Raw genomic sequence first — 10689 nt, 5'->3', positions numbered from 1 at the left:
TGACACTTTTCTGCATGTCTGTGTTGTGCTAACGATAATCTTTGTTCACATCTACTGCTCTGTCCGAGGCTCTTTGCTGCCTGTAGCATGCACACGCATGGGGAGTCCCTGTATTATGGGGAAATGTCAAGTCTTAAAATAGATGTTTTTATCATGGAGAGATGGGTACTTAGACCATAATCTGTCTGCAAATGCAGTCCATGACTGTTCAAGCCTGAGGAAATACGTGCATATTTTTTCTGAATGGTTTTGTTTGTTCTTGGTAAAAAAAACAAAAAAACAACAACATTGCTTTGTTTAATTTAGAGTCACTCTGCAATGTTGTAGCTCTGCATTGTGAATAACTACAAAAAAACTTGTTTTCATATACTCCTGTGATGACTGGAGCCTTTTGGTTTTCTTTTGTTCTGTCTTTGGTGTTTATTTGCACTGATGGCGTAATAAAATATTGAAATGCACAGAACTGAATGAAGGCTTGTCATCTTATTTACATATGCAAGGTTACAAAGCTTTTTAATAAATAACCCTACAGTAACCTTACATAAGGCCAGAGGTAAACTTTTAACCCTTGATATTTGTCTGTTTTACAGATGAACATGAGTGAACCTGTTGAAAACAAGCTTTTATTATAAGGGATTTTTTCAGTGGTTTAAACTGCTCAGATGTACACAGAGCATCTCCAGGCAACTAGATGTGTGAATCAGGTAAAACAACACTTAACATTTGAACTAGCAGCATTCATCATGACAGTCATCTCTGTTTCTTTGCCTCCAAGTCATAAGTGAGCACAATATATAAAAAGACTTTCCAAACTGGTATTTGCATGACTGCCAGTTCTCAACAATGGCAGGAAAGAGATGGTAAGGAGAATTTGGAAAACATTGTTTCATAATTATGGGAAAACAGGTAGTTGGTTTCCATTTTAAAAGTGCCTTGTCCAACCATTGTGAGAGAAACGCATTGATCTCAATTTTGCACTTCCTTTTGGCCACTTAAATCAAACTTCAGAATAAACATTACGAGACAAAATTGTTGCATTGCGTACATATGGATTATAACATTTCCCAACTGTCTGATAGATGCATTTGTAAGATTTAAAAATAAAAATACAATTTCAACAAAATATCAAGCCTAAAGGCATTTATTTTAAAGAAAAATTACACGAGCACAAATTTTATGAAAAAAATATTTCACAAAATAAATTTGTTAGGTTTTAAATATAAAACAATTGAACTGTATAATATTTAAAGTCGTGGTAAAAATAACTCGGCGGGGCATAGAGGAGCAACAATAATGTACAGTATGTGGAAAATAATGTGTTTTTTGAACCTTAAACCGCATAAACATTTCATTACACCAAATACGCAAAATAATGTTCTTTTTAGCAACATCATATGACCCCTTTAAGTGAAGTTAGTGCAGATTCCTCTTGCTTTGATATTTTGTTACCATTTTTAAGTGTGACGAAAATGTCAGACTTATTTAGGGGCCACTGTAAAGCAAGTAGAAATAGTGATTTTACATTTCACTGCATGTTTCCACAAAGGCTCTTTTTGAAGGAGAGGCTTTTGTCTGCCTTCCTTCCCTTTCCTTAATCCTCTAATAAGGTTTCTTTTCTTCAACTTCACATAACCTTTCCTTCATGTGAACTTTTCCATCCAGAGATACTTATCATGCTTTAACTGCCAGTAACCCCCGGTTTCCTTTTGGCTTCAAAACAGAGGAGAGGGCAAATGCACAAGTCACACATCTGAACCGAGGTCAGCGTTTAAACCGCACAAACGGCCGTTTGTCTGTCTCACATCCTCTGATATCCTGGACTGTGCCGGTGGATGGGGAGGTGGCCCAGAAAGCTACTTACAATTTAACTATAGCCACTACACAAAGGAAATGGTTTGGTCTTCCAGGAAGACAAAGTACTCGGGTCAGCAAGGTTCAGCAGGTTGAGATGGAGGTTTGGAGCCGCTGTGTGTATTTCCTGCATTGAAGCACGGCCTCCTGGGTCAACGTTTAACCCGAATCCATTGCAATCCACAGCTGCCGGTGTAGAAAACACTCATTTACAGGTGCTTAATTACATCTGCGAGCTGATCTGCTGGAGTGATTCTCACGGGTTCCTGACCAAATTGGCCTTTGACAAGGAAATAATTGTGTAACATTAATTTTAAGATCTTAAAGAGACAAAGCTTCATCTATCTATCTATCCAAGTTTGTCTTAAAGGGTTAGTTCACCCAAAAATGAAAATTAGCCCATAAATTACTCACCCTCAAGTCATCCTAGGTGTATATGACTTTCTTCTTTCAGACGAATCCAGTCGGAGTTATATTAAAAAATGTCTTTGATTTTTCAAGCTGTTTAATGAACAAAGGCCTCCTGTAGCGAATCGATGCATTTTTGTAAGAAAAATATCCATATTCAAAACGTGATAATCACTTTAATGTAGCTTGCGCCAACAGTCCTACAGAAGCAGCTCTGGGCTGATGACGTATGAGTTCAGCGTTGGTTCGTGAAAACCAACGTTTATTAACAGGAGCAAAGGAAGCAAAGTTTCCTTACTTTAGCAAAGGAAAACCAGACTCCGCTTGGCTTATATCGAAATCCTCCGACATTCTTCTTCACAAATCCTCGTTATGTACTTCTAATAAGTGACCGGTGTTTTGTTTTGATCTCTCCCCTGCGCTTCCGCGTTCGTCACTTCTGAGCGGCGCATGCGCAACGCTGAACTCATGCGTCATCCGCCCGGAGCTGCTTCCGTGTACAACTGTTGGCACAAGCTACATTAAAGTGATTATTACGTTTTGAATATGGATATTTTTCTTACAAAAACGCATCGATTCGCTACAGGAGGCCTTTGTTCACCCCCCGGAGCCGTGTGAGACACTTTTTTTTAATGGATGGGCGCTTTTTATTTAACTTCTTTTGGACTGATGCATGCAACACCCGCTGAGTGCCATGAAACAGCTTGAAAGATCAAAGACAATTTTTAACATAACTCCGACTGGATTCATCTGAAAGAAGAAAGTCATATACACCTAGGATGACTTGAGGGTGAGTAATTTTTGGGCTAATTTTCATTTTGGGTGAACTAACCCTTTAACAAGCTTTGCTTTTTTAGTCCCAGTTACTGGTATGTGAAGCTCTTTAAATTCAGTTAATTTTAATTCTGCTTCCTTTCAATTCTGTATCCTATTTGCTAACTCAGTTCAAATTCAAGATCTGAATTGTAACATAAAAGTCACATTTAATTTCATTCTGAATGAAGCACAACCCTGATTGTTAGTTGCGATTACTATCATTATTTTTTTAACAAGAAGCTGCTTGAAACAAGGTACATTGGGAAAAGCCTATATGTAAATGAAATCATCTTTATTGTATATGACCAATAAGCTACTACTAGAGGCTGTGCATTATAGCAGTCCCCCCCCCCATATTTTCTGTATGAACACAAACAGCCATTAACTGTGGTAAAATCACTCTAACTCATGTCTGTGTTACACAACATATGTGTGTGCTGGAGTTATTCTTTGTTTCCATTGTTCCACCCTCTCCCCTGTGCTGGATGCTGGTGAAGGTGAGCTTCTTGAAGTCTGTGCCAGAGCCTCAGGGGTTGTGACCTTTGTCTCTCTCTCTCTCTGACATCTTTAGCTCACTCACTGTGGTTGATCTGCAGTTGCCCTACAGCTGTGACCCCCTCCCTCTCTCCCATTTCCCAGCAGCCCCCTCTTCAAAGGCCACCAGAAATGTGACAGCTGGCTGAAGAACTTCTCCTTTCATTAAGAGTGCTCACTGAGCCCTGTTGTTGTTCGTGGGCAACTGGTGGTGTGTTGACCTCGTGCCACAGAGCATAAAAGAGCTTAAAATTGATTCACACTTAACTTATGTTGGAGTTAACATATAATGGGTTAATGTCACGATAAACCCTTACGCAAAGCAAACATATTTCCTTATATATGAATGATCAATATATTAAATGATAAATTGATAACGGTATATTAGAAATTATACAGAATAATATATTGTGTAAATGCAGTATTACAATATATTGAATAATACGTAAGGAATTGCCTCTTTCATATATTGAAAAATATGTGACAATATTACTTTACTTAATTTATTTACTTATATATCACAATGTATGTAATTTTATATCCAGTAATACACTTTATAATATATAAATGTACAGTACATGTGATAAGATATGGTACTGCATGTGAATAAATATATTGAACATATATTTTCTCATACAATATATATATATTAAATATATATTTCTTATGTTCAACAATCATTTACAATATACACGTTTCATTTTTTAAATATAGATAGTTTACAATAGCATAAGCACACCAACTCATACTAAAGCTGAACAGACTATCACTGTCCTGAAAAGTGCACATCCATTACCTTTTAAATAAAATAATATACCGTCTCACTGGCCAATCGTCATCCTAACCACAGGCTCTATTCTTCAGCACAATGGTAACCCCACAAACTTACACATACCAGAAAACCCTTTTAAATTAAAAAATAATACAACATTAAACACTTACAGATCTCCCCCTATAATAATAATAATAATAACATAATAATATCCCACTATACATAATATTTACTCTCCTTTAACAGTCAGAAGCAAAGCATGCTGGGAACTAGAAATCTGCTTTAACTCATTCCATGAATGTGTGAATATACATTCACATTTATATGGGAACATGTATGTGCAATATATACTCAATAAAGGATCAAACTTTATCAATATTAGATGCATTTTTGTCTTCATTTCTAAATATATTTCTTTGTATCAATATATAGCTATACATTGTCAATGCATATATTGCTGTATATTGAAAAATTGAAGCACTGGTTTCCGATATATGGATTATATTTTTCAGTATATTCTCATATAATTTTGTTCCGTAAGAGAATGGACTGATATTTGAAGTTCAGTGCTGGAACAGATGTGGTCTTGTGACCTTTGCTAATATGAGGTTTTGTTCATGATATGAGAAAACCTTGAATATGCATGCAAGTTCAGGCTAACAAGTTTTAGTTCTCAGTTTCAAGCATTAAAACTAAAATTTAGATTTTTCAATTAACTTCAATAAACAGAACAATTAATTGAGTTTTGAGTGTTTATATTTGTATGTGTATTATTACAGGTGCATCTCAATAAATTAGAATATCGTGGAAAAGTTCATTTATTTCAGTAATTCAACTCAAATTGTGAAACTCGTGTATTAAATAAATTCAATGCACACAGACTGAAGTAGTTTAAGTCTTTGGTTCTTTTGAATTTATTTAATACACGAGTTTCACAGTTTGAGTTGAATTACTGAAATAAATGAACTTTTCCACGACATTCTAATTTATTGAGATGCACCTGTATAATTAACCTCACTTTGTACAATATTAATTAATTAATAAATTAAAAATATATTAAAATATACAATATAAAGATATTAGAACTAGAACATTTTATATATTATATAATAAAAATGAAAAATAATTTTTTTTCCCAGATTTTTAAGAAAACTTCTGTTTATGATCAGCTCAAATTCAACTTCATGGGTCATGGACTTTCAGTGCAAACATTTCCACAAATCACTTTTAAATGTGAAAGTATGCTTTAGTTTCAAGCAATCTCACTGAGGCCAGATTGAGATTAGAACTACTGGTACTGAGGGCAAAGGTCGGAGAGTGACTGCCGTAACTAACACATTTCTACAGAATATTGCCGAAGATTTATTTCCACTCTCAAAGTTGAGGAAATTCCCCAGACTGACCCACAAAACCTCTGAACTTCATATAAATGTTAAGAGAGCTGAGAGTTAATACAGAGGTGGAGGTCAGATTTATCTGATTTTGTTTGATTAAAACCATGAATTCTTCACTGTGAATTCTTTATGAGAATAAAGTGCCAAGTGTACTATAAGCGTTATTTTTAATTTAACTTTACAGATTACAGCTGTAACATGAACTCACATAACTCACATAATTGCAGTATGATTACATTCTAGTGACCTCTGACCTGTAAATAAAAAACGGGGCTATCTTATGTAATCAGAGAGAGCTGTGCTTAACTACCGTACAGGAAACAATTTTGATATCCCTCAGATTATTACTGTAGATACACACATGCTGTGAAATATCACACACTATAAGGATCACGAGAGACCAAACCTCATATTTATACGGAGTTGGAGGGGGGGATCAGGAACATGGCTACAAAACAGCACATTCAGTGTTATGGTGTGCCTTGTTTGAACATATATAATTGGTTGAAAAGACTGAAAAGGTGAGTTCATAGCTTTCATCAAACAAAGAGCAGTACAAACATCCCCACCTCTCATTAGTGACCTCTTGAGTCCTCTTGGCCTTTACTCTGCTGCCTGGGTCAGAGCTTATGCAACGTTACACTGACTGAAAACATGTACATGAGCGCCACCTGCTGGTAGAACACAGGACATATGAGTTTTATAAGGACCCGTTTTTATACAGTTTATGATAAGGACTAATATGAATCGATATTAAGATGCATATGAAGCAGCGTGCACACTCTTTTTAATTAATTGCTTTAATATTCAGTCTGTGAAGGGTCATACTTACAATTTAAAAATACTAAATACTAATAAATAAAAATAGGATAGAAATAGAGTATATTTTTTAGATAATATACCCCCGGTTTCACAGACAAGGCTTAAGGATAGTCCCAGACTAAAATGCATGTCTGGGCTGTTTTAACTGAAAGAAACGTGCACTGACTGATTTCAAAATATGTCTCAAGATGCAAACCAGTAATGTTTATTTCTAAGGCACGTTAATAAAAACGACTTAAATGTCCAGATTGAACTATGTCCTAATCCTGGCTTAATCTAAACCCGGTTTATATATCACACTTTCTCTCTCTCTCTTTTTGTGATTGACAAAAATATGTCATACGTCATACTGCATAGCATATTTAATTAACTGCGTTAATTTTCAGTCTGTGAAGGGTCATACTTATAATTTCACTAAACAGAAACAGAAACACAGTTTCTTCTGTGTGAGAGCTTTCACTTTCGTTTCATGAATGTAACAGAACTCACAGTCAGCTGACTTTAGCCTGTCTGTATGCAGCAGTGTTTACCTGGGCAAGTTGTCATATGTGAAATGTTTAAAAAGCATTTCAATTTACTACAATTTAATAATTATATCCTAAAGTCTGTTGGCTCAAAGCAATGCTTTGTTATTTTTGGATATTAACTCTTACAGTTTAATTAATTATTTTGTGTTTCATAATCGTTTTACAAAACAACCTATATTTGCTGGTTTCCTTTGTGACAACTTACCCCATTCAGCGTGACAGTATTTATATATGCGTGTACAGGCAAATGTATTTAATTTTGGGGAAATAACATCGGGTTTTTTTAGTCACGTCTTTATTGATTAGATTTGTATTGCTTTATGTGTGCATTGTTTTGTTTATACTCGTTTCAATGTGTGCGTATAGGGGTGTGTATATATACACAAAACCATCGCTATGACGTAGGCGCGCGCGCGTGTGATTCAGACCCAGCTAATGGATATCAGAGATGTGAGAAGTGTTTGTACTCTTCGAGTACTCTGCAACGCCGATGAGTACAGGGTTGTTGTTGTTGTTTTTTTAAACTCTCCCATATTAAACTACTGTAATCCCTGTATGCTCGGTTTTTCCTCTCGAACCTGAGTCAATTTCGCCTGGATCGGAACCGGCCATGACCGTGGAGCAGAATGTCCTGCAGCAGCACTCTCAGAAGGTAACGCGCGCACACACAGACCCGGTTCGGTCGGTTCGGCCCAGTTCGGGTTGTCTCGGCTCGGTTCGTTTGGTGTCATAAGGAGGTTTATGGGCGCGTTGAAAGTTCCAATGGTTCAGTTTGATTGCTGAGGCCTAGTGTTAGCATCACATTAGCAGCGCCTCACGTTTCTGTTTTTGCTTTTATTCGCTGGACTATTAATGCTTACACACGTATGCGTTTTAAATCAGTTAAACCGTTTAAAACAATAAACAACTATACGTAAAACAGCCTAGGCCCGCTAAACTCAACGTTAATCAGTCGTGTTTGTGCTAACAGAGCTAAAGCTACTAAACTTCCCCATCAAAACTCACTTAAATCTCACTAAATACCCCGCAAAGTCTCTGTCTGAGTGTTCAGAAGTGTTATGGTATCTCATGTTGAGTTTATGTTTAGTGTAGCGGGTTTGTTTATGTTCTGACACCCACACTGCCGCTTCATAAAATATATTCATACTTTTGTCCTTATGTTTGTAAACATTAGGCGTTTCTTGTTGGTTCGAGCCTTATGTTTGTCCGTTTATTCAATCTGTTTTTAAACTTGATATTTTGTCTTGTTGGTTTGTGTTTATGTCGGTTTCAATTTCGTCTGTTTGTAAACGGGCTGTTCAGTAGACGTGCCATTGGGTGTTTATTTTTTTCAGTTTTATTAGTTCATAAACATTAGTCTGGTTGTTTTGTGTCATTATTTCATTTGTTTGTAAACATCAGGGCTTTCTTTTTCATTGATTTAAATTTCATTTATTTTTAAACGTTTATATTTTTTGTTTTTGTCATTTTAGCTTTTAAATTTAATGTCATGTTTGTAACTAGGCTCTTGATGTGTCTGTTTTTTATGTTTTTATTTGTTTGTAAAAAAAAATTAGGCTTTTCTTGTTAGTTTTTGTAGATTAAAATGGAATCTGTGTCTTTTTTGTAGTGGTTGTTTAACATTATACATTTAAAGTGCTCACTGAGGGGCTGCTTTGGCTTTTAATAGAATAAAGATCTATTTAGTTTAATAGGCAGATCGTTTATCAGAGTATTATGCAGTAACTAAAGAGTTACAGCAGGTGGTGGGGAATATAAAACTATGTATTTTGCATAAACTGAAAGTGAACAGGCTGTAAGTTTCAGCAGCCCTGATTTGGCTGCGAGCTTGTGTTGCTTTATCATGTTACTGTTGAGAAATGTGTGTTACATAGCCCATCTCAGGGAGGGCTGTGCCACCTTTAGAGGGTTGGGACGTGCACTCTCCCGCACATACCACGTTTCATGTCATATCTTGAATGTTAAAGCATACAATGCATTAAAAGGTCAGTGCAGCATCTGTTAGCTGCTGGCTACTAGTTTGTTATGTAATGATGTCACTAACTTAGACTTATTATGAGGCAAGCAGAAGAACATTTGTATAAGATTCGGTAGAGACCAAAGCAATGGTTAGACGAGTAGAAACAGATCAGTCATGCTGTATTTCGGTCTAGGGAGGAGTGCTGTTCCTCCCTCTTCCGCCTGGCACAGTCTGTGTTTGACTCATGCCGTTCCTGATTGCAGCCAGGAGGACTGAGATAAAGGGCCAGTACTCTCTGTTTCCCAGCCAGAGGTGTGAGATGTTGTTCTGTTTGTTCCTGAGTGGTGCTGGTGACAGCAACCAGTTGCATCCTGGTCTTGCAAAGCCGGACTTTTAACATTTGATCCATTTGGCAACTTATTCTGCCAAAAAACGCCACTTAGACATGAAGAGACATGTAAAATGACCAATACAGTTTGTCTTGTTTTTAAATATGACATTTAGAAGTGGATACATTTTAGAACAAACAGGTGTGCTCATGGATATGATATTTATCTCCCCTGAGATATTGAAATTATATACAATTTTAAGTAAATAAAAAATAAAGCACTAAAAATTATATTTAAGCATCACAACATTATAATGTGCAGTTCCTTTATTTTTATTTATTTTTAAAAAAATGTTTTGATTTTGTCAGTTTGTGATGTTTAAAAATGTGTTTCTCTTGTGTTTTTCTCACAGCACCAGCAGACATTACTGAACCAGCTGAGGGAAGTTACTGGAACTACAGATGTTCAGCTGTTACAGCAGGCACTGCAGGTGAACCATCTGTTTCATTAACTCACTAACTAGTATAGTATGGCTTGTATGCTTTACTTGCAACAGATTTGGTAGATGAAAATTTGATATTATTTGCTCAAAGACAAGTTGTTTCTTAGTGTATGTAATGAAAGGTGTTCAAACATCTGTATTTGTGTCCAGGCCAGTAACGGTGACCTAGCCGAGGCGGTGGCCTTTCTCACCGAGAAGAACACCAAGGTCCCACAGCAAGATGAAGTATTTGTGTCCAGGTCAGTAACGGTGACCTAGCTGAGGCGGTGGCCTTTCTCACTGAGAAGAACACCAAGGTCCCGCAGCAAGATGAAGCCACCTATTACCAGACGGCCCAAATCACCAATGATAGATACATCAGTGTGGGCAGCCAGGCTGACACAAGTACGTATTTAAATCTCAGAACAATGATGGGCCGGAATCCAGGGGAAGGTTACACTGCTCTGTGGTGCAGTACAATGAAATGCCATGGTGCAAATGCAATCTGAATGAAGAACCCCAGCTGTAAATGCCCTGTTCCTGACAGCAAAAATTATTTCATTGCTTTTAATTAGTCATTTTAACTGAACTTCGGACTGGTGGTGGTGCTTTTTTGGTCATTCAGTGTTTCTGTAAAAAAAGGAAAAACTAAGAATAATACTGATAAGATGATAATAATAATAATATTATTATTAAAAATAATAATAATTATTATAATACGAATTCCCAAGTAGATATAACTGCAGACCGGAGATCTCCAAAATGGGGCGTGAACTCCAAAAGTGGGCAGAACCT

The 10689-nt window shown here is 36.4% G+C and overlaps 1 protein-coding gene across 1 annotated transcript in view; it reads left to right on the top strand.

Annotated features, from left to right (window-relative positions):
* The first annotated feature begins 7551 nt into the window (after positions 1 to 7551).
* Positions 7552 to 10689, top strand: part of LOC107743421 (ubiquitin carboxyl-terminal hydrolase 25-like) — a 22493-nt gene continuing 19355 nt past the window's right edge. Inside the window, exons 1-3 of the mRNA XM_016556643.1 lie at positions 7552 to 7776; positions 9826 to 9903; positions 10155 to 10299. Of these exons, the coding sequence (XP_016412129.1) occupies positions 7735 to 7776; positions 9826 to 9903; positions 10155 to 10299 (265 nt within the window). The 5' untranslated portion in view covers positions 7552 to 7734. The remainder of the gene's footprint in view (positions 7777 to 9825; positions 9904 to 10154; positions 10300 to 10689) is intronic.

Source organism: Sinocyclocheilus rhinocerous, unplaced genomic scaffold (assembly GCF_001515625.1).
Source record: "Sinocyclocheilus rhinocerous isolate Xijiao unplaced genomic scaffold, SAMN03320098_v1.1 scaffold106, whole genome shotgun sequence".
In the NCBI taxonomy this organism is placed as follows: Eukaryota; Metazoa; Chordata; class Actinopteri; order Cypriniformes; family Cyprinidae; genus Sinocyclocheilus; species Sinocyclocheilus rhinocerous.
The sequence above is the reverse complement of the archived record's forward strand: the minus strand, read 5'-3'. Positions and strand labels throughout refer to the sequence as shown.